General features: G+C 28.6%; 1 protein-coding gene across 1 annotated transcript; it reads right to left on the minus strand.

The window, feature by feature from the left end:
- Nucleotides 1-229: 229 nt before the first annotated feature.
- Nucleotides 230-7,023, minus strand: LOC108326055 (protein NRT1/ PTR FAMILY 5.2). Its single transcript, XM_017559299.2, has 4 exons — nucleotides 6,782-7,023; nucleotides 4,226-4,443; nucleotides 1,556-2,121; nucleotides 230-1,383 (listed from the first exon to the last, which is right to left on the minus strand). The coding sequence occupies exons 1-4, from the start codon at nucleotides 6,903-6,905 to the stop codon at nucleotides 507-509; spliced, it is 1,785 nt and encodes a 594-aa protein (XP_017414788.1). The 5' UTR covers nucleotides 6,906-7,023; the 3' UTR covers nucleotides 230-506.
- Between the last annotated feature and the right edge of the window lie 17,479 nt (nucleotides 7,024-24,502).

A 24,502-nucleotide genomic window follows, 5' to 3' on the forward strand; every position in this document is an offset into this window, starting at 1 on the left:
TCTTTCTCATATCTTATTTCTTATTTTCATTATTATTTGTAAGAGTTTTCAAATTAGAATAAAAACGAAAATCAATTTGTAGTCTTTAGCTGCCGACAAAGAAATCGCTTTAATATTAAAAGGAAAATTTATTGTATGAATGAAATAAAAATCTAACCTGATAGATTTTGTCTTCAACCCTTTATTGTACAATTTCTTAACTAAAGAAAAGCTTGAGTGGCCAGAGAAGTTCTAAAAAAGATAAACATCAAAGACATTACATTTCTTTTTCCCAATATTGTTTTTTTGGTGATGCATGTGACATTTCTCGAAGGTTACAAAGGATAAGGAAAAACGATCACATGCTAAAACGACCTCCAATAACTATAACTTGATTAGGTTCTCTTCTGAAGTGGCTTCCAATGACCAAAACCATTCCAAAGTCAACACCCACACACCCCACAGACACACACATACTTAGTTCGTTGGCCATCCAAATTTGTACATAACAGCAAGTTTTGAAACTACTAGTCTCTGGGATTCACAACGTTGGACACGGTCTTTTCCTTCAGTTCTTTGGCAAGCACGTCAATGGAATCTGAAACTTCAACCCTATATACATAGAACCTTGTAACAAACGCGAAGAAGATGAGGTTGAGGAAGTTTAGTACTGCGAAAAATGCATAGTAGTAGTCAAGATGAGACTCGTTCAGGTTGTTCAAAATCCACCCCTTGTGACCATTTCTCTGGGTGACATGTGACACTGTTGAGAGAAGAAAGGAACTGATGAAGTTACCAATGCCCAAGGTAGTTGTGGAATACGAAGTTCCGATGCTCTTCATGTGTTCTGGGGCTTGATCATAGAAAAACTCGATTTTGGCAACCTCTAAGAAGGCATCGGCAGTTCCCATCAGTATAAACTGAGGAAGCAAAATGAATATGCTCAAAGGAACCTGTGCTCCACTTTCAACTACTCCATGTTCTCTTGCAACCTTTAGTCTATAGCTTTCTGTCCCAGATGCAATGATCATGATCAGTGTGTGGATTACAAGGCCAATTCCCATCCTCTGAAGAAGGGTAATGCCTCTGGGGTTCTTGGTAAACCTTTGCATGATCTTCACAAAGAAACGATCATAGAGCACAACACACACAAGCAAGGACACAGTAACAAATGCAGCCAAACTAGCAGGGGGAATTTTGAAGCTTCCGATATGTCTGTCAAGAGTAGTTCCTTGCTTCACAAAAAGGGTATTTATCTGAGCCATCATTGTACTAGGAACAAAAGTAGCAACCAAGATAGGAATCATCCTTAGCATTTGTTTTGTCTCCTCCACTTGTGTAACTGTGCAAAGCATCCATGGACTAGTGTTTGAATCTGTTTTAACGCAGGCCTTATCAAGGAACCTACACGAATATGCATTATTATTATTACTAAAGACATGAAAATTGCATTGTAAAACTACGCTCATCGTGTATACAAAACCGCATGCTCCATGTACAAGTGTCATTTATTATATTATTCAGTAAATTGAAAAAGAAAATACTCATGTAACGAAGGTATGGTAGAGTTTTGTACTTGAGTGTTGGAGTGTGATCAATTCTGTAGTTCACTTTCTTTGCATAGTCTTCCTTGTCAAGTTCATATAGTTCTTTAGAGTTACTAGGGACAGGCACTTCCCATTTCCTCAAAGCAGCCACAATGACCCTAGCCATTCTAGTGAAGGTACTACCAGCAGGCACTTTGTGCCTGTAGAAGGGTGTGCCTGCCAGGAATATCATGATTGATACTAAAAGGCCAAGTGTTGGAAGAGCATACCCAAGAGTCCAGCCCACATTATCTTGGATATACACCAGAACGCTGTTTGCAAAGAGGGTCCCAAAGAAGATGCTGAACATCCACCAATTGAAGAAAGAGAGCTTATGCAACTTCTCTTTAGGGTGAAAATCATCAAACTGATCAGCTCCTATGGTGGAGATGTTGGGCTTGGTTCCTCCAGTTCCCACTGCTAGAGTGTAAAGTGCACCATAGAACACTGCTAGCTGTAGTGTGGAGGCTTTCGCGCATTTTGTCACATCCTTTTCGAAGCATGCAGGTGGCTTTAGGCTCGGAAGGGACACTGCCAGTGTAAGCAGAGACATACCCTGCCATTAACGATCCCAATACAGATCAAACAATCAGACAACCGCAACTAACTAATTTGACAGTTTAAACAGTTTGCATAACCACCAAATTAGTACAAAAAGTTATCCTACTCTTTAAAAATTTTCCGATGCTACAAAACCTACTTTATGGCTCTAACTCTGACTTTAACGTCTCAATCTACATTGCCTTTCTCCTTATGCATACATATAGAGATTAAAAGAACAATTGGGGAGCCAAACTCATCATTGTTCAGATTTTTCTATATGCAAACAAAAATTTATCTGAATATATGTTTGGATTTATTGAGTGAAAATATTAAGATTAGGATGAAGGTTATCATATAATTACTTACATAAATAACACAGAGGGTGTTATAAAAACACGTGTCGGATTTTTCACTTTTTATATGTAATTATTTAGACACTTTTGTCTTGTTATCAGATTCTCCTATACAACTTGTTAGTTATCTTTATTCGTGGCTCACTCTGACGCCCCACGACCGCACCTGCCCCAGTAACTGACTTGAGCTTGATAAATAGTTTTGGACTTAGTGTGGTTTACTTGTGGATGGCTAGACTTTTACTTGTTGCAGGTACAAAAACATGATAACCTATATTGTGGACCATAAAACCATACATACTTTAGAAGGGTGTACACACAACCATGAAAAGCGCGGTCCACTAGCGTCACAAGTATGAAAAGAATGCCACATGCTTTGAACCAAATTAGACAGTAGATAGTGACCGGGACACTTTCCTACTACCTTCCGTGTCGTTTTCTTAGACAACACTGTCATGAGGTCAAATTCTAATATTTTTCCAATATCTTAACATCTTCTATCTCAATTCTATTACAGATTCATTTACAAAATTTTAATTATACATGGGATTAGATTTAATCATGTAAAAACGTACTCTCAAGTTTAATCACATATATATGTAAAATAATTATTGATAAAGATAAGAATTTTTGTGGTCTATCAATTATATTTAATAGAGCTAAAATACTTAATATGAAATTAGCAATATTTAAATATTTTATAATTCATTAAACATCATAGTCATAAAAATAGTATGCCATCTCAATAATCATTCATCCTCAAAAGTCAAGTTCCGATTCACTGGCTGAGCAGCAAGATTCTTTTGTTTATCTAGAATCAGTAATCAAACTCGAGAATTAGTGTATTATTGGTCCAGCGATAGCTATTGTCCATTTATCATACTAGCAATATTGCAAAAAGAAAAGAAAATGTCAAGTCTTTGATCGAAAAGGATGAAAGTGTTATGGCATATGGTAGCTTCATTTGGTTGGTTGGTTCTTGACAGATTTTTGTGTTGAGTAATCAGCAAGTGACATGCAACATGGTATCAAAATACTAAATCATTTTAATTAATCTCATAATGAAATATACATATATATACAAGAATCAGGGTTATGGTCAAAATATGCGGACTTAAAAAATGATTTTGTAAGATATAACTTTATGATATTTTTTATATTAAGAAGAACAAGCACCAAGGATCTTGAGCGAGACTTTTCCTAGTTTCTAACATGTGGGAGTGGGGTGTTGAAAGGTGGTGATAATGCCACCGGGGTCTGTGGTATGGGATTCACCAAAGGCAGACAGAGTGTGCTTTGACTTAAATCAACTTTACACTCACACTTTCCATAATTTTCAAATATATATTGATAGAATAATCAATTGTTTCATACTACCTATTAATAATTAAACAAATATAATATGATTTACACAAACGTAAGCTTGAGAGAGGACATAAACTTCAAACATTTTATATGTCCCACCCATGTGAGATTAGAAGGGATGAACACTTGAGATCCGAATAATTGAGGTTAAATTGTCAAAGGCCTACCTAGACACTTTACATATGTTTTTTTGTGACAAGATTTCAATGACCGGAGTAAACTATTTTTGACATATTATAGAAAATGGAATACGCTAATAATAGTTAACATGAGAAGTCAAACAAGTTGAACGATGTGGTATCAAGTTGTTAGTAGATTAATATAGGAGGAGGTTACACCAAATGAATGAATGAAGAGTGTTATTTGAGGCGCAAAAGAGAAAGAGTTGGAGTTAATTACCGAGAGATAAATGGTAGAGGCTATGGTAAAAGTCCAATAGCGGCCGAGGAAAGCGTCAGCAACATAGGCACCTAAAATTGGTGTCATCCAAATGGTGCCAACCCAGTTGGTGACATTGTTTGAAGATGATACTGTCCCTTGATGAAGCTTTTTTGTAAGATACACGACCAAATTTGATGATATTCCATAGTACGCCATCCTTTCGAATACCTCATACACTGCATCAACATATATCAATTCAAACCTCAATTTTCTTCTTTCAAATTATAAATAACTAGTTTTTGCTATAACCACCCTGCTCATTTTGCTAATTAAATTAAGTTACGTGTGCATACAAAAACACGAGTTACGTCATCTCGTCAAATATATCACACTAATTATATAACTCTACGAATTGGTATCCGTGACAATTCAATCAGAAGCGTGGTATGTTCGTCAACGGTTTGTTTCCAATCCAAACCCTTTTTCCCAGCCTAGTTCCTGATAATAAAATATTCACTATCTTTCAATAATACAAGTAATAACAATAATACTTTTTTAATATTCTTGGAGAGATATTTTTGTTTTATGTAATTCAATACGTTAAACATCGTATGCTATCCAAAAATAATTAAAATAAGCCCAAATGACTTATATAATAAAAACAAACAGTACGACGAGTCTGGAAATAAAATATCACGCATTATTTAATCCAGCTAACATACAATAATAGGCATCGTTGAAAGTGCAAGAAGGCTTTTTTAGTTGATTCTGTTTTTATTTTTTAAAACTAGTTTTTAGGAATAGCTTTCAGATAAGAACTAGCTAGGAAAGAGATGAAAAAAATTGTTAAACCAGTCTTGATTGAAATAAAAAATGTTTGAAAAAGAAGTTTATGATTATGGGAAGCATGCGTCTGGTTCGTGTGGTTATGGAAATTTGGCATGATCGAAATGGAGAAAACGGCTACTTCCAGGCCTAAACCTAATCTACTTTGTACGATTGATAAACATCTGTTCGAATTCCATTAACGCAGAATAAGAGCTTCTGATTCTCTCGCTCACGAGCGAGCCCACCAGCCACTACCATGGAGACCACCACTCTGAGAGGGACAACTCCAACTTCCATGCATTCCTTTCCAACACCCTTTTTCGATCCATAAAACAAAACTTATATCTTCACAACTATTTTAATCAACAATTTTTTTAGTAATAATAATAAATAATATTTAAATGAATTAATCATGCTTTAATAAATAATTATAATTACTTATATAACTAATATTAATTGTCAGTATATTAGTATTCATTTTAAAATCACAAAGAAAGCCCACACCCTCGTGAACAAAGAGCGACAACGACACCCTACGAAAATATTCCTTGCCTTAGCTTCTAAAAGGCTTCACCCAAACAGATTAATCTTTCAAAAAAAATAATATTATTTTATAAAAGATAATACACTTTACAAATATAAAAGATTCTTACTTTCTCAATAAATACAAATAGTTTAGTATAATAAATTTATTCAGCTTTACTAGTACTTCAAAATGTCATTTTTCTTTATCAATTTATAAACATAAGACTGTATATATAAATTAAACTTGATTTATAAACTAATAACGTATTGGACGGATTTATTAATAAATTTACTTTAGAGTAAAAAGTAGTATATATATACGGTTCTAAGGATCACTGCGAAAAAAAATACTTTTAGGAAAGGAAAGGCAAATAATTTATTAAAAATTAAATTACATATTATTAACTTCAATTGATATGATGTGGAGAACATAATATTTATTTGGAAAAATATAAGGACGTGTGAATGTTTTTGTTGACTTCATCCATTAAATTACAAAAAAGGACAAAATATGTATACAAAACTAATACGTATGTGGATAACATAACATGTAGAAAATATATATATAAAAAAAAGAGAGTGTACTACTAAAGGAAAGAAGGTTTGTTTAATGGTAAAATATACTTGTTAGAAGTAGTTTGAGTGAAAGAGAAAATGACAAACTCCTTTTGTCTTTTTCTTTCTTTTTTTTAATGTTATGCCAAGAGATATTTAATGCAAGGACTGAAGCTGCAGGTACACCATCACTTCGCTGCCCAGCTAAGCAAAGCAAAACCCCAAATTGCAGCCAAAAATAGGAAATGCGAAGCGAAGGACAAAGGTAAAAAATGGAGCGAGTAAATTTCTCTTGTCAGTTCTCACCAAATCTTGCAGTGGTACTGAGTTCAAAGTTTGGAAATTGGAGAAACAATCACAGATAAAAGAAAAAGAAGGAATAGTCATACGAGAGACATGGATGGGAAGGTTTGCGTTAACATGATAGGGGTGCGTGTGTTGTCTATGAGTGTTGGAAGCTTGCTTAGAGTTGTTAAATGGTTTGTGATAGAATGAAATGTAAGAAAGGTTTTAATTTAATAAAATAGTTGTACATTTGTAGAAGAAAAGGAAAGCAAAAGGAGGAAGTGAAAGAGTTAAAAGGTGGAAGGAGAGGGTTTGTTAATTAGCAAGACAGAGAGAAAGAGTTGATAGTTAATGAGGAAAATGAGGATAGAAAAAGGTTACCGACTACAAAGGAACAAGCTTTCCAACCACCACTGTTGGATCTAAGAATAGGTTTGCCTTTAATGTTGACAGTTCCATCTTGTGTGTAGTCCTGGTTCACCACCGTCCCCTCTTCCATGGTCATCTTTGCTTAACTCAGTAACACAAGTAGAACTTAGATTCCAAACTCAGAAAGGTTTTGAGGATGGGAAGGAGAAATGAGAGAAGTGAAAGTGTGGTGGCATGGTCTTCGTTCATAAAAACTATACACTATTTATAGACCTCATGCTCTGTGCTCTGTGCTCTGTGCTCTGTGGATACACTTCTACTCCACATGGGCCCAGTATCCTCACTATCGTCTCACTCTTTCTTCCTTTTTTTATTTCCTCTCCAATAAATAAATAAATATCAAACAAAAACGTTTTTCTTTATTTTATTACAAATTAACTAATAAGTAGGTATCTCACTTAAATTCATACGTACACACATCCCTTATTTTCGCCCAACTATTCACCTTTCTCCTATTTAGCTTTTACTGTTATTTAAGAAATTTAAAATACTTCCACTTTATTTTTTTATCTTTTTAAGTTTAATTACTAGTTTCTTTCCTTGTTTAAAAAATTTCAAGTAAATTCTCTCTTAATTTTTTTTTTTGTTTTCATTGGGCTTTTTTATTAATATCTTATAAAATGTTGTTAAAGATATATTATATGTTAATTTGTAATTTATTTTAAATTTTTATAAAAAAAATTCATATATCAGTTTAATGGTGTGATACATAACATTATATATATAAGTATTTAATTTAATTTAGTTTTAATTCTCTTTTTAATTTGAATAATATTTTTTAAATTAATTTGAATATTTTTTTTAAATGAAATTTTTCTTTTTAACTTAGATCTAATTTATTATTAACATAAATTAACTCTAATGATATTATTAGATTTCATTTATATTAATTAGTTTTAATTTTATAAAAAATTTGATTAATCGATTAATAAACATAATAGTATTTATACAATAAATAAAAAGTGATCTCGGAGTTAAAATAAAATAAATATTAGTATGATTTTAAATATTAAAATTTAAAATGATAATAATTTAAAAAATTATTTTTTAATATAATATTTTATTTAATAAAAAATTAATTTTAATAAAATTATTAATATAACATTTATATAAACAATAAATTTGATTCCGTTTGAATAAGAACAATATTGCTATATATTAAAAAATTTAGGATTGAATTATATAAAAAAACAAATATATTTACTAAATTGAATGGGTGACATTTTATACTTACACACCATCAGGTGACATTAACCGACACCACCAGTCACATGTTATAATGTAAGACTTGACATATTAATAACAAAAAAAATTACAAAAAAATTAAAAAAATTTGAAAATTAAAAAATTTCGAAAAATTAAAAAGATTTTAAAAAACTATGGATTCACACTTAACACTAACAATATCATCATTTATAAGATACTTAGATCTAATTAAGTCAATTTTTTTAAAATTAAAACTTGATGGAAACAAAAATCTAAATGGAACTGACTTGAAAATTTTCAACAAAACTTCAAATCAAGATCGCAATTAAACTTTTTTTTTTCTATTTCACAATTCCAAAAATAAAATTATTACAAAAATATTTGTTTCCCCTTGTAATATTTATTTTCATCCTCGTTCTTTTTTCTATTTCAAATTACACAAAAATACTTCTTTAATTATTTTTACTATTTTTTATAATTATTTAATTTTCATCCAAGTATTATTATTATCTAATTATTATTAGATATTTTTATTTAATATTTATATAATTATAATTTGTCCTATTTCTTATAATTATTTGACTTTCGTCCAATTATTATTATCTAATTATTATTAGATGTTTTTATTTAATATTTATATAATTATAATTTGTGTTGATATTAGAGAAAAAAATTATCATTTTGACATTTTTTACTATAATTTTTATTATTTACAAATTTATATAATATTATTTTATAGAATTTTATTGGTTTTAATAGTTACTTATAAAATCCTAACTTGTAATTTTTAACTAAAACTTTCATAAGAACTTATTACTTTTAAGGAAAGTACGAGGTCCTTCTTTTTATGAGATTGTTTTCACTCGTATTTTGGTGAAAATTTACAATATTTTCTATCTCAACTTTGAAAAGTATGTGGCTAGTCTCATTTATTGTTATTGAAGGATAAGCTATCTTTGAAAGTCAAGTCAATTCGCATGATGAATTCTTAAGGGAAATACTTAAGTCTAATATCCTTTTCCAACATTTTGACATTATTAAATAAACTATACTTTAATAAATTAAGATGTTGGATTTTTTAAATTTTCTTTTTATGCGTATTTATCTTCTTACAACCTACTATCGATTATTCTAGATATAAAAAATTATATATAATTTTATTAGTTAGAGAGAAACAGAGTTATATTTATTCATAATTCCATTTTTTTATTACAACTACATTTATAACGTTTTAAATACTAAATTAATATATTAGTTTATATAACCACGTTACTTTTTTTCTTATTTAACCCTTTGATTTAATTTACTCTGCTCTTGTTATTATATAATATTTGTATATAATTTTATTTGATTTGTTTTTAATAAAAGTTCTTATAAGTAGTTATATATATATATATATATATATATATATATATATATATATATATATTTTGCTGCTAAGAGTATGTTTATTATATACTCTTAAAAATAAATTAGTTAAGTGACACTATATATGTAACACCCATAATCTCACACTTGATAATTCATAATTTATATATTGTAATATTATATTTACGGTAACATCATGTAATCTTACACTTGAAAATTTATAGTTGATATATATATCTATATATGTTTTTGTAACATCCCAAATTCTCACATTAATGTAACATCCCAACTTTTCACATTAATGTAACATCCCAAATTTTCACACTTGATAATTAACATTACATTTACGGTAACATTCCGTAATCTCACCCTTTAAAATTTCCTAGTTGATATAAGTCTATACATGTAAAAAGATTCTAATTATAGTTCTTCTACTCCTCCCTTTCCTTGGTACTATGTGAGGCGACATTCCTTCATCTGCTCCTGTATAACGAATTATACGATCATCGCACATACCCAAACACAAAAACACAAACAAGTAGGGTGAGCTAACATGCAACAACTCATTTATAAGACATGCATAATTACTTCGATACAAACATCATATAATAATTATGCCAGACACCCTCATACCATCGTACCACAATTCCTATTAGACACTCGTCCCACAATACCCAATAAATACCATAATACTTAATAGACATTCATTCCATAATACCCAATAAACACTCATCCCATAATACCAATAAACACTCATTCCACAATACCCAATATACACTCATCCCACAATACCCAAATAAACACTCATTTCATAATACCCAATAGGCACTTATCCCCACGATATTCAATAGGCACTTATCCCAACGATATGTTGATGAGCGATACAACGGAAGGTTTTTCACTTGTGATGTCATTCTTAGTCCCCTCACTATGTCCTAAACCGGCACATAGACCAGGACATTCTGCCCTCCATACCATTCATAATGTTAGTCCCCTCACTATGTCCTAAACCGGCACATAGACCAGGACATTCTGCCCTCCATACCATTCACAAGGTTAGTCCCCTCACTATGTCCTAAACCGGCACATAGACCAGGACCTCCTGCCCCTCTCACCACATAATTCATCATTCTCTACTTGAGACTGATTGATTATTAGAGTATCAGGATAACCTCCAACTTCATGACCCTCAACATCAACATATACGCACATACCATGTCATTACAGAACCTCTCCACGAAACTCATACAATGCTCACATTCCTTAACTCATATTATACCATTACGAAATCTACCCATAATCCTCATACACCTACCATGACATTACAGAATCTCTCCGCGAGACTCATACCATACTCACATTCCTCGACTCATATTATACCCTTACGACATCTCCCCGTAATACTCATACATGTTCAGATGCATAAATTCAAATCAAATAAACTTCAATCATTTCAGAAATCATACAAACTGAATATATTCCAACTAGATATATTACATGATAATTTAACAGTACATAATCTGTACACAAGATTTAAGTTAAAAACCTGTCGAGTAGACTTCCAGGAAAGAGAGGTGCGTCACAATGGACAACTTAAGTACCAAGTCTTTCCTTAGCCAAAGTGTTCCTCAACTAGTTTTTAACAAATTTCTTATTAACAGATTCAAAACAACAGCATATAATATTTACACCAAATATCAATATAGATAAACATACAGTAGGCATTAACAATATTCATACATAATTTCAAGACATGAATAGTAATAAAACAGTCCTAAATCATAATATAAAAGCTTAGAAAAATTAGCTCCCCTACTTCTATTCTAGACTTAATCTCCTGCTCCGAATTTGTTTCCCCGAAAACTCTTCAGAACCTCTACTCTTCTTGCAACTAAAAATTTCTCCCTAACTATTTCTTCTCTATTTCTCAAGCTCTCACTTGATTCCTCTTCTCTTGGTGCAAAATACCCTTCCCTCCCATGGCTATTTATAGTAAAAAAAAAATTTATTATTCCTTAATATTTTAATATTATTTATTATTTTAATATTATTTAAAAATAATATTTCAATCATTTTCTCACCAAATCTGATCCTAATTTCTACCTACTACTTTCTTCCATGCTAAGGAATCCAAATGCTGAAAATTTATTTTTACTATTTACTTTTTACTATTTACTATTTACTTTTTACTATTTACTATTCACTATTCACTTTTTACTATTCGATTTTTTTTTAAAAAAAAATACTAAATAAGTTATCAAAAATTTTAACCTCTCCTTATAAAATTACTATAATTTTATATCCAAAATTTATATTTTTCTATCCATTAAAATTATTATTACTAATAAAATACTAAAATTTACTATAAATATTTTTCATGGGTCTTACAGTTTTAAACTTAGATTTTAACTACAAAGTCATAAATATAATTCGAATTCTTCTAATTTATTGTTTTATCTCTTTCTTCATTGGTACTGGATCAGACGACATTCCTTCATCTGCTTCCGTATAACGAATTATACGATCATCGCACATACACAAACACAAACAAGTAGGATGAGCTAACATGTAACAAATCATTTATAAAACATGCATAATTACTTTGATACAAACATCATATAGTAATTATGTGACACCCTCATACCATCATACCACAATCACACCATAGATACTCATCCCATCATACCACAATTCCTATTAGACACTCGTCCCACAATACCCAATAAACACTCATCCAACAATACTCAATAGACACTCGTTCCACAATACCCAATAGAGACCACAATAGCCAATAGACACTCATCCAGATGATACGTTGATAAGCGGTCACGGGAGGTTATGCACTTGTGATGACTTCTACTTCTTTTTGCAAATACACTTCCAAAATACTCCATATCATTCACAAGGTTAATCCTCAACACTATGTCCAAAACTAGCACATAGACCAGGACCTCCTGCCCCTCTCACCACATAATTCATCCTTCTCTACTTGAGACTGGACGATTATTAGAGTATCAGGATAACCTCCAACTACAGGACCCTCAACATCAACATATACATAAATAACATATCATTACTGAATCTATTCACGAAACTCATACCATGCTCATATTCCTCAACTCACATTATACCATTACAAAATTTCCCCATAATACTCATATCATGTTCAAATGCATAAATTCAAATCCAATATAATAAAATACAATCATCAAAGAAATCATACAAAATGAATGTATAAATAAATTAAAAATACTAAAATATCATTATAATTGGTCACCGGAGAAGAATCAAATGTTTGACGAATCAAACTCACCATAAACACCAATACATATGACTAGTCACAACTTACTGGATTGGACCAGGACTGCTTTATGATTAGGGATGTACCAACTCCGGTTTTTAAGATTCCTCCATCCTACCATCACAATTATAATTCATAATTTTGTATCTACCACAATAACATGAATTCATTCCAACGAGATATATTGCACAATAGTTTAACAGTACATAATTTGTTCAACAAGATTTAAGTTAAAAACTTGTCGAGTAGACTTACAGAAAAGAGAGGTGCGTCACAATGGACAACTTAAGTACTAAGTCTTTCCTTAGCCAAAGTGTTCCTCAACTAGTTTTAACAAATTTCTTATTTACAGATTCAAAACAACAACATATAATATTAACACAGAAATTCAATATAGATAGATATACACTAAGCATTAACAGTATTCACACAGAATTTCAAAACATGAATAGTAATAAAATAGTACTAAATCATAATATAAAAGCTTAGAAGGGTTAGCTCCCCTACCTCTATTCCAGACTTCTCTTGCTCTGAATTTGTTTCCCCGAAAACCCTTCAGAACCTCTACTCTTCTTGCAACTAAAAAATTTTCCCTAACTGTTTTTTCTCTATTTCTCAAGCTCTCACTTGATTCTTCTTCTCTCTGTGCAGAATAACCTCTCATCTCATGGCTATTTATAGTCCAAAAATTTTACTATTTAATAATTTTTTAATATTATTTATTATTTTAATATTATCTTATTATATTAATATTTTAATCACCACTTGGTCTATTTGATCCCTCAATAATGCCTTAAAATTTGAGTGCTTTATCCACTATCAATATTTTAAATTTTATTTTTTTTTTATAAAAAGATAGAAAAAAGTTTGAACCCATCACTACAAATTTTCTACCAATTAAGCTACCAAAATTTATTATTTAACTTTTCACATAAACTTATTATGAGTCTTACAATATATACTGAATTAATATGAATATTGTTTACAAATAATTATAAATACAATGGTAATCAGGGACCGATTCCTATGGTTATAAGAGGATTTTGACCCTCCTATTTTTTTTTAATATATGAAAAATAATAATTTATTTTAATTTTATTCCAAAAGTTTTGTATATATATTTTCACACCCCAAAGTATTTATTCAACATTCGCCATATTTACTTAACATTTGTTGATGGTATTATGTTGATGGTAATAATACATGTAAAAAACATTATAGTTGATCCATCATGAAGTGTTTGATAAAATGATGAACATTATTCTTCGAAAGTTACATGTCATTATTGACTTCTCATCACATTCAAAAAATATATTTAAAATTATGACAGAATTGTCAAACATAAATGAAGTCACGTGTTTAATATTTTTTTATTTATTTAAGAAAATATATAATTAAAATAGATTAAATTGTGTGAATATAATATATATTTACTTTTTATTTATGTCATTACTCGTGTGTTTTGTTTTCATTTTTAATTATATAATTATTGATTGTTTATAGGATGATATGTAATTATTGAAAAATAACTTAGAACTATTTATGATAAAACGATTAATAGATTTTACATAAACATAAAATTTTATCAATTAGTCATTAAATATATTTGAATTTATTATCAATTTTTGGTAAAAATATATAAAGGATTAGAGTTTTTATTAGTAAAGTTTAAACTTGTATTTTACTGACTGAATTAGGACTTGTTAACTTGCATTGTCATTATTAGAATAAAACTTATAAGTATATTGTTTAGTGTTTTTTTATTGAATTGGATAATGAAATCAATAAAGTCTTTATCACATCATTAATTTCATACTTTTAATTGTTTTCAATAATTTTAGATTTATCTTAATAAAAATTAATCATTTTCATTGTTTTAAGCTTTAGTAAATAAATAATCATAGTTTCGTTAAACAAATGTATGTATCTTAAAAAATGATATGTAAATTTTTCACTTTATTTAGTATAGTCATCAATATCATAACAAACATTTATCTTTAAAGAAATCCAATATTGATAATCTTATTTATCTAAATATAAAAGAGGTTCCGAAATATGTTAATATAAAACAAATTTTGAATATATTTATGTTTTCAAGTAATAAATTTTTTATATGACTAATGTGAATGAATTTGAATAATTCACACACATATATATTATTTGTATATACTATATTTTATTTTACAATAATTAATTAAACATGCAAAAAATTACCTTACTAATTTTTATTTTTGAAACATTCATTAATTTTTCTCATATCCTTTTTATTAAAAATAAATTTTAAATTCCAAATAGAAATTTGTTTCCTATACAGTAATAGATATTTTAAACATTTATAAATATTTTATTTTGAAAAAAATTTAAAGTACAAAAATAAGAAAAATTATATGATAAGTTCTTCAGTGTTAAGAGGCTAATAAAAGTTTAAGTGAATTCACAATGTTTGGTTGAATTTTGTTCTTAGATCAAAAGTCACAATTAATAATAATAAAATAATTCTTTCTGCGAGTGTAACAATCAAAGTATCAAAATTCAACATCTTCCATATATAAATATATTGCATGATAATGACTATTTTCACCTTTAACTACTTTATAAAATCTTTCATTGACATTCTCTCACCACCTAATATCTTTATTTATATACTTTGAATTATTAGGAGGATTTAGATATCTCATTTCAATATACCAACTTAATACTACTCAAACTACATTTCACCAACTAAGTATAATATGTGTAATAACTACTACCTTTTACATCATACTATAACCAACTCATCACCATCAATTGCATTTAAGCACAATAAATCAACAATTCATAAGGCATTAAAACCATTTTCATATAATCCTTTGATGAATACAAGCTAAATGACGAAATTGTAATTTAGTTTATACATGATTATTGCTTGAACAATGTTTTTAAATAGAAAAAATACAACTTCTTCCTTACTATAAAGATAAATTATAGCTTGACAAACAAAATTAGTCACTTGAATGACTAATGAACAATTAAGTGATCTTTTTCCATGAGAGAAATAATTTATATCTTTCTCATCTTAAGGAATAGTTATCACTTGGATGATTAGATTTATTACTTTTAAACAGTGCTTTACAAGAAAGTATTAAAATATAAATTCAATTATTATGACTATCATATATCGCTAGAGTGATTGACCTATCACTTAAAATCCCAAAAAGAAACTAAAACTAAATATTTGTTCAATTCTCTCAAAAAAACAAATCAATTGACAGAATGGTGTCAAATTTGTACACTTATATAAAATATTAAAGTTAAATCCAAAACTTAGTTTTATATTTTCTTAAAAACATAACTCACTGAAGCCCAACTTCAAACTTCTATTCTTACCTCAAACATTCACTGTCTTAAAATAAAGTTTCAATAGTATTCCAACATGTCTATGATTCACTAATACTAGTTTCAATACAAATAATTTGTCCATTCACAATTTAAAACCCATTTACAACTCAATAAATTTTCAACAATAAAAACATAAGAAACATAAATTCAATCTATATGTAACTTTTCTACTAATTCTTCAATACTCTCATTATTTGATTTAGATTTTAAATGTGAGTTTAACTTACCTCTGAATACTTTTTCTTTTCAAGAAATCTATCAAAGTACAAGGGGAAAGACTAATGATACCCAAAGATATACTAGATTTCTTCCAATAAAACTAAACCTATCAAATAATCGCACCATCATGGATTTATACTAGTAATGGCTCATTTTTTTTCTCAGTTGATCAAACATGCATTGACTCGCGTGTATGGGAAAAGAGCAAAAGTAAAGTTGAAAACTGTAAAAAAAAACATATTTTCATCATAGTTTTCTTTAATTAAGTTAAATTTGTTGTACAATATATATTTATTCAGTCAATTATTAACTTGATGGTCAAATAATTGTTATGTGAACTAAATCGAATGGTTAAAGCACTACTTAGACCAAATGATTAAGATGAAGTGGAGTAATTCCAAAATCAACTTATTTAAAGGCACAACTAGTAATATTTAAACCGTAATTATGTTGACCCTAATCAAAATCTCATCAAGTTTATAAATATTAGTTTGAGGTAAAGAGGTAAATTATGTATTAATTACACATTTATTGTCTTTACAATCTAAACCGAACTGACTTTGACATCAGAAAATTTTTTACAGGTATCCCCAATCGGTGTTTGATGAACAAGATTTGGATTTGGAATCGACCCTATATATACCAGAAAATTTTTGGCACTCATCATGAAATCAAGAGTTGTGGGTATGAAGTGTTTGGTCTATCGAGGAGGAGGTTCATTAGGAAGATACAACATCAATGAGACATGAGTCAAACCACATAAGAGATTGACCCCACTCTACCCAAAACTTTAAGACAATGCATTAATGAGTCTTTTATCTTTGTATACTCTATTTTTTCATTTCTATCCAATGTGAAACTTGGACTCACATTTAGATTCTTAATATGAAGCATATCTAAAAACCCTCCAAGCAGAAGAAAACAGTTATGTGCCAAGAGTAAAGCGCCAAAAATCTTGTGTCCCATGCACCAACTCAGCCCATATAGACTAAGCAGTGTAAAAAGTCTTGTCGAACTATCTGTGAAGGCAATTTTGAAATCAACAAGGATTACCTGTGTGTCACAACTGTAAATACAAAACACTAAGAATAATGGACACGCCTTTATCGGATAACTGAATAATGCTTGTTTTTTATAAGAATTGATGAATTTATTAAAAATAAGATCTAATGTATAAATGAAAGTAAAATTAAATTAGATTTAAAATATACTTTTAAAGAATACTATATTAAGGGAAAAGAGGATTACTGTGGTAAAATGGGTAAAATTTGGCAACTAAGGAAATAAAAGTTAAAAGTGTGATAGATAATAAAAATAAGTCTGAAATGAAAGCGGGCGGTTCCCCGGAAGTAGGTATGTATAGCCATCACTATTTACAAAAGTAATATGAATTACAAGTGAAAAATAAAGTTTTAAAAATTGCTGAAAAATGAAATCTAGAGAGATTTCGGTAATTATATCATTTTATTCAAAGTGCTACTTTTAGAAAAAGGTAATCAAGCTTTAGCCTCTGGGCATGCAGATTCTTTTTTATTTTTTCCTGTTGACTTTTTTAATCCTTTCCCTGTTTTTCTTCGAACCTATCATGTAAAACAAACACTTTTGATGGTTTAAATTTGATCCAAGAGAATCTCCAATTCAAACTACAAAATTTTGGTATTACTAGTCCACAAATCAAAATACAAAATGTTGCCATTACAACACCACAAAAATATTCATTATAATATAATATTAATAACTAACTCATATATTCCGTCGTTTTTTAAATAAAGTGTAAATAAAAATATAATATGTAAAAAATATGTATCGCTAAATTATAAAAATATAGATGTTTTTACGCGTAAGAGAAAATAATTTCAAACTTAAATTTGTAAAATATTATTGTTTTTAAATGTAATCGTATGTGTAATTCGTTAAAAAAAATAATAGATTAAAATCATGTCATTCTAGAAATAATTGAAGTTAAATATACAATAAAGGTGATAGTGGGGAATCTTGGAATTTCATCCAACCGAATCCCTGTCTCAGTGTTCCACGAGTTGTGGCAACGGAAGTTGAGTCCACCCAACCCTATGGTTGAAAAACTCGTTTACAAATTTGTATACACCTATTTTTCTTTTATTTTATTTATTCATGAAAATATAAATTAAATAAAACAAATTTATCAGAGCTTTTACAAATTAATTTATAAAAAATAAATTTATTTGAACTATAATTTTTATTACTATTTCTTGTTTGTTGAACATTAGTCAGAGTTATTATGTTTACTAAAAATGATTAGTTCCGACCAATTAAAGCTTCAGACGCTCATTGGAATGCTCATATTTAGAGCTTAGTAATACTTCTCTCTAGCAAACTTATTCTCAAAAAATCTGTTAAAAAGTACTAAAAGTCGTCCCTATATTTTGTGTCCTTGTGTTTATACGTAACTAGAATGAAAGATGCATAAGTTTACATAAATCTGAGATTAACCTGTTGGTAGTGTTGATTCACTGGTAGCTAAGTTTTACGCGGATTATACATGTTTTTAGTATTGTAAAATGAATATTAATTTTTAAAGTCTCCATTTTACTGTTAGTTAAAATCAATGTTGCTAATTTTTAAAACAAGTGCATAAAACTTGAATTAAACAATTTCATGACATTTTTTTTTCTTTTAGAATAGTAACTTGGTGTATAATTTACAAAGTGCATTTAATTAACAAAATTATTAACTGCTCAATGGAAGAGATATATTAGACAAATTTCATGACAATTTCATGACATTTTTTTTCTTTAAGAGGATTTATTAGACAAAATTGATTTACTCTTTAAGATTAGATTCATTAATGAATTTCCGTCGCCTATGCATATAATTCAAAATTCAAAAGACTACCATAGAATCCTATCAATTCTTAACACAAAATCAAAAGTATTTAACATTAAAAAACATGTCAAATTCAAGACTCAAATGGTTTAACTCTGTTCACCTCAGACAATTCTCAAACTCTTCAATTCAATTTGATACATTCTATTAAGTTTAAAATGTATTTTTATACTATCTTATTCACATCACCTTGTCAAATACCCATTCAATCTCAAATTGACTGATACAAAACCCAAAATTCTATTAAAGACCTAGGAAGAAATACTTTGTTAAAAAAGGAAGAAAGAAATTGCTAGAATTTTCCAAAAGTTGAAGCCATATATGCAAAGTGGAAATCAAATCAGTCTGATCAAAATCAATTCAAAGGCATATTACTAAAAGCATTTTTCTCTTACATATTATTTGGGTACAGAGAAGATGCAAAACATATGGTTCCTGCACTTCAGTCAACAAATATGCATAAAATTCTGCACAATTCTATCTCGATGACAATAGATATACAAGCTAGCTTATATATTCCCTCCAAGGAACTATACAGAATCCAGAATCCTCTGGTTTTATGGACCCAAGAAAACTTCCAATTGTTTTCCAAGAATCACACTCCCTTTAAAGAACACAGTATAGAAACTCATACGTTAAACCTCAAGTTTCTTCCTGGATTTAAAATGTGTCTTTTTATAAATTGTAGTTGGGATTTACTCAAAGCAATCGATTATAGAGTATAATATTACTAGATTTTATTCATTAAATATGCATGAAAAAGAGAAATGTCTCATTTTTATAGAGTTGTTTTGATGAGTCTTTTCAGGATGATTATTATAAAGATATAATATCATTAATGACACATTAGTCTCATAAAATATTATAATCATCTTTCATACAGAGTTTCAATGTAACGAGTTTATGAGTTTTTGTACTTAATTTTTTTATTTTTACTTAATGTATTTAATTTTTTTATTTTTACTTAATGCGTTTAATTTTTTTATTTTTATTTAATGTGTGGTTAAGATTTACATTTTCATTTCCAACAATTTTGTATACTCGAAAAATAATACGATGTTTTTTTTATTAAGTTTTATTTGATGAAAAAATTTTAAAAGTAAATTTATTTTTAAATTTTTTATGTATATTAAGAAAATTTTAATTATGTTTGTATTTTATATAAATTTGAATTATTACAGTTTTGTAATGAGGTGAAATAAAAAGACTAAAAAATATGAGTGATGATACATTTGGAATTACCTCTAACACTGATAAATTTAAAACAAAACAAAGTTACTAATAATTGAGTCGTAATTAGATCATTATTTAATAAAAATTTCTTTTAAAGTTTAAAATACAATTATAAGGTAAAGAGACGTGTGAAGACATTAATAGCTTTGAATTGTCGAAACTTTACTTACTATCTTTTGTAAATAATCTCCAAATATACGAACAAGCGATAGGGTCGAATGATAACTGAAAACGAATATTTGGACCGCGACTAAGTACGACAGTAAACCATTTACTTTAACCCCACACTTTTGGAACTAAAATCGTTTTTTTTAGACTACTAATATTTTTGTTTAATGTGGGGATCATCGAAATCATAATTATCTAATATTGGAAGGATTAAATAATAGAAAATAGAGTTTTATTTAGTTGAAGATAAATTTAAATTACAAAAGCTGGTTTTAAGACTTTTGAAACTGGATTTTGAAACCTAAATGAAGAAGAGGGGAGTAGGTAGTCGTTCTCATTAACACAGTGCAGAAGAATCTGAGAAAGAAAAGCAGAGAAATATATTGCTTTTTTTACTCTAAGAAACAGACTGGCGCAACCATGTGGCAAGAAAAGAAGAAATTCTAAAAATGATGAAATAGAAAGTATGACAGAGAATCCAAAGCAGCAACCTAGCACAGTATTAGAGCCAAGTATTTGAAGTAAAATGTGATTTTTTCAATGAAAACTACTGAATGAAAAGGAAGAAAAGAGGAAGCATGTTGATAATGGGATTGGTGGACTTTAAAAAAAGGAAGAGAACCGTGATATATTAAACTTCTTAATGAACAGCCCTACATAGAGGAATTTTATTAAACACTCAAGTGCATCTTAAAAATCCAAAACAATTCTACACTTAGTTGGGACTACCGTGACATCACAGAGGAGGTTTGCAAGAAAATGTTGCCCCCAGTGTGACAAAAATTGATAGAGAATGTGTTAGATATGAGGGGAAGTTAACAATAAATAAAATATTTTCACTTCTAATTGTTTTACAAAAAAATATATATATGTCCATAAACAGTTTTAAAGCAACATGTAACTTGTACAAGAATAGTTTAACACAATTTTTTTCAATTATAGAAATAAATTACGCATAAGTACTTACACAATAAAAACCTGTTTATTAAATGTTTAATTACGGTGCTTACCAAAATAAGGATACGAGGCTTAAAAAAAAAACTCGTTAAAATTCAAACATTTTGACTTGTTTTGTTTTTTCAAACCTAATAGTCGGTTCATTTTGCTATTTGACATCTTAAAATAAAGAATACGAAAGTAGAACAATGATGTTTATATGAGTTGAGTCATTACAGATTGAATTAAAAAATAATCACTTCAATCTTATATACTTTTTAATAAATACAAAAAATTTATAATCCGATCTATCCATTGATGGATTAGTAATTAACTTATTTACAAATATTTTAATTTTGTAATTTATTTTATCTATTTATTGCAGTACAATAAAATTGAATTAATTCACATTACAAATACTTTAATTAAGATATGTAAGAGTACATGTCACAAACTTCAGTTTATTTATAAATTGATATTATTAAGTTGATTTTGTAAAAGTTAAATTAAATTTAATGTATATTTCTTAAAAAATTATAAAATTAGATTTTGAGTTGAAATTAAATTCTAATTTTAAGAGAGGGAGAGAAAACTATATGCATTTTATCGGGGATAATTACTCAATTTAAGTAACTTATTCCCAAATAAATTATGATTCAATTGTTCCTAGGAGGGAAACATGGAAGGTTGTCTTTTAGCTACTAGACAAATATGGATATAATTAACTCTTCTCAAACCATTTTCTTTTGCAGAGTTTGTACGCATTGTATAAAACAATTATATTATCTTATGTCTTAAACTGGTTTTTCCAGAAGAGAATGATACTCTTTTTTTCTGCTTCAAATTCAGACAACTTGTTTTATATTTGACTAATATATAATCTAAGGGGCGGATCAATACGACTTATCTTCTCAAAAGTAGATTAAGAACTTACAATTAGTTGAGTTTTTCTAGAAGTAACATAACATGGAATAGGTTTGTGAAACAAGTTTTTACACTGAACTTAAAATAGTTATATAAGTTATATATTGAAGACATTTTTATGTTATTAAAAAGATAACCTATACAATGAAAAAAAAGAAGACATTTTTGACATATTAGATTTATATTAGATCTTGATTTAGATTTATGTTTTTTTTTTCATTTGTATAATTATTGTCCATTATTTCAATTTTCTATCTTATTTTGTTTTGCTATTCCAAATCCTTTCCTTTCTCATGGTCTTGAGACCATGATTCTAATGTGGTGGTATCATCATCATCATCATTGAATGCAGTATGGACTTATCTTCCACTAACTTCTTATTCCATAACAGGTTGTCATCAATGTTATGCACATGGTGAGCTTCGTTATGGTTAGGGCTCTTTCTGTGACAAACTAACCTGATATATCACACCACTTTATATTTAATAAAATGAATAAAACAAAGGTAATTTAGTTTTTTAGTAAATCCAGACTCTATCTTTATTCCATCACCAGTAATACTATTTATAGTTTATGAAATTCTTTTTCAAATACATTATGAAAACTTTATATACCAAATCTATAAGAAAAAAAAGTAATTTTTTTATAAATTTTTATGTGAAATTCATAAGAAAGATCTTACAAAACATAAAAAAACCTGAGTAATAAATATAGAAATGAATGGGTAAAAAAATAGTGTTACATTTTTTTTCAGTACTTCCTTATTCAAAGCCTGATAGAATCTCTTGAAAATGTTTATAATATTTTTTTTGTAATATTTTATACTTTTGCCTTTTTTTATGTTAGGCTAACCAGTATTTTCAGTCCATTAATCTAACTATCTCACTATTTTATACTTTTGAACTACACTAATACTTTTATGTATAACTTGTCATTTGAATGAAATTAAGGAATGATTTTCAACACTAAACGGTGGAAATAGATTTGTAACTTTTTTTAGTCCCATTTGAAATAAAATATTAGTGTTGCTTAATAAAATATTATTGTATAATTAGATTTGAATTGGAGTGTTAAACCACGTTTTAATTAGAGGATGAAGACAACATGGAAGAGATTTGTTTTAAAAAAAATAAAACTATATGAATTGAGAACTTTTTTTAAGTCAATTTTTTTTTCCTTTTTCTCATCATGTTTTCTTTAATCAAACAAAATAGGTAAGCAGCGGCCGTATTTTTCAAATCAATTTTCTTCCATTCACACGTGAACATAAATCGTAATGACCATCAAAAAATGGTTGGTCTAACTGGTCATAGAAAACTTAAGTTATTGAAAAGAGTGACTAAAGAGTTTGAATTATTGTGACTCTTATTATGTATTAAGAATACTTAATTGGAAAAAGGGACCCAATAAGAAATTCCGCAGCATTCGTAACCCAAACCCTTAATGCGATAAATTTATATAAATTCTTTTAGTAGTTTTCAGTTGAAATATACGATATTTCCCTTCCTATAGTTAAGACCTAAGTTTTTCTAAAAACTTGAAAGCATTTTTTATACGAACAAGTTGGTTTGGTAGAGAGAGTGATAATAAAGAATATATGAAACAGTATGGTAAAAGTGGTGAGTAGCTATATGGAAGAAAAGAAATGTGAATAAAGGTTTTTGAGTGATGACAGAATAATCCCGTGAAGAATTTGACTTCATATTAGCACCACAAATTCTTCATAGTTGATTCACATTTACATCTGTAATTGGATCTATACCTAAAAGAACAAGAATCTGCTTTCTGTACTAAAATTTCCATCCCTACTTTCACTCCCCTTTCCATAAAACTTTGAACTTTCAAAAAGGGTTAAGGATTAGATTAACCAATTTCTCGCTACACCTTATTCACGTGCTCCTGTTCTTCTACACTCTTTTCAAATAACAAAATATGTGATTCTCCTATATATGTGTTACTCTCTCAAATCACTTTATTGAACTCATTGCATCAATCACCATTCGTGCTCTCTAAAACCTAAGATCTCACTTATGTTAGCTTCCACTCAAATACTCTTATATTAATCATAATTGGAC

This window comes from Vigna angularis, chromosome 3, assembly GCF_016808095.1.
Source record: "Vigna angularis cultivar LongXiaoDou No.4 chromosome 3, ASM1680809v1, whole genome shotgun sequence".
Lineage (NCBI taxonomy): Eukaryota > Viridiplantae > Streptophyta > Magnoliopsida > Fabales > Fabaceae > Vigna > Vigna angularis.

What these genes read in the sequence shown, in the direction of transcription:
- LOC108326055 (XM_017559299.2), bottom strand. Translation starts at nt 6,905, where the DNA reads ATGACCATGGAAGAGGGGACGGTGGTGAACCAGGACTACACACAAGAT. An exon ending in AGCTTGTTCCTTTGTAGTCG is followed by an intron (nt 4,444 to 6,781) that starts GTAACCTTTTTC and finishes ATGTTGATGCAG; the next exon opens with TGTATGAGGTATTCGAAAGG. An exon ending in GATCACACTCCAACACTCAA is followed by an intron (nt 1,384 to 1,555) that starts GTACAAAACTCT and finishes ATATTCGTGTAG; the next exon opens with GTTCCTTGATAAGGCCTGCG.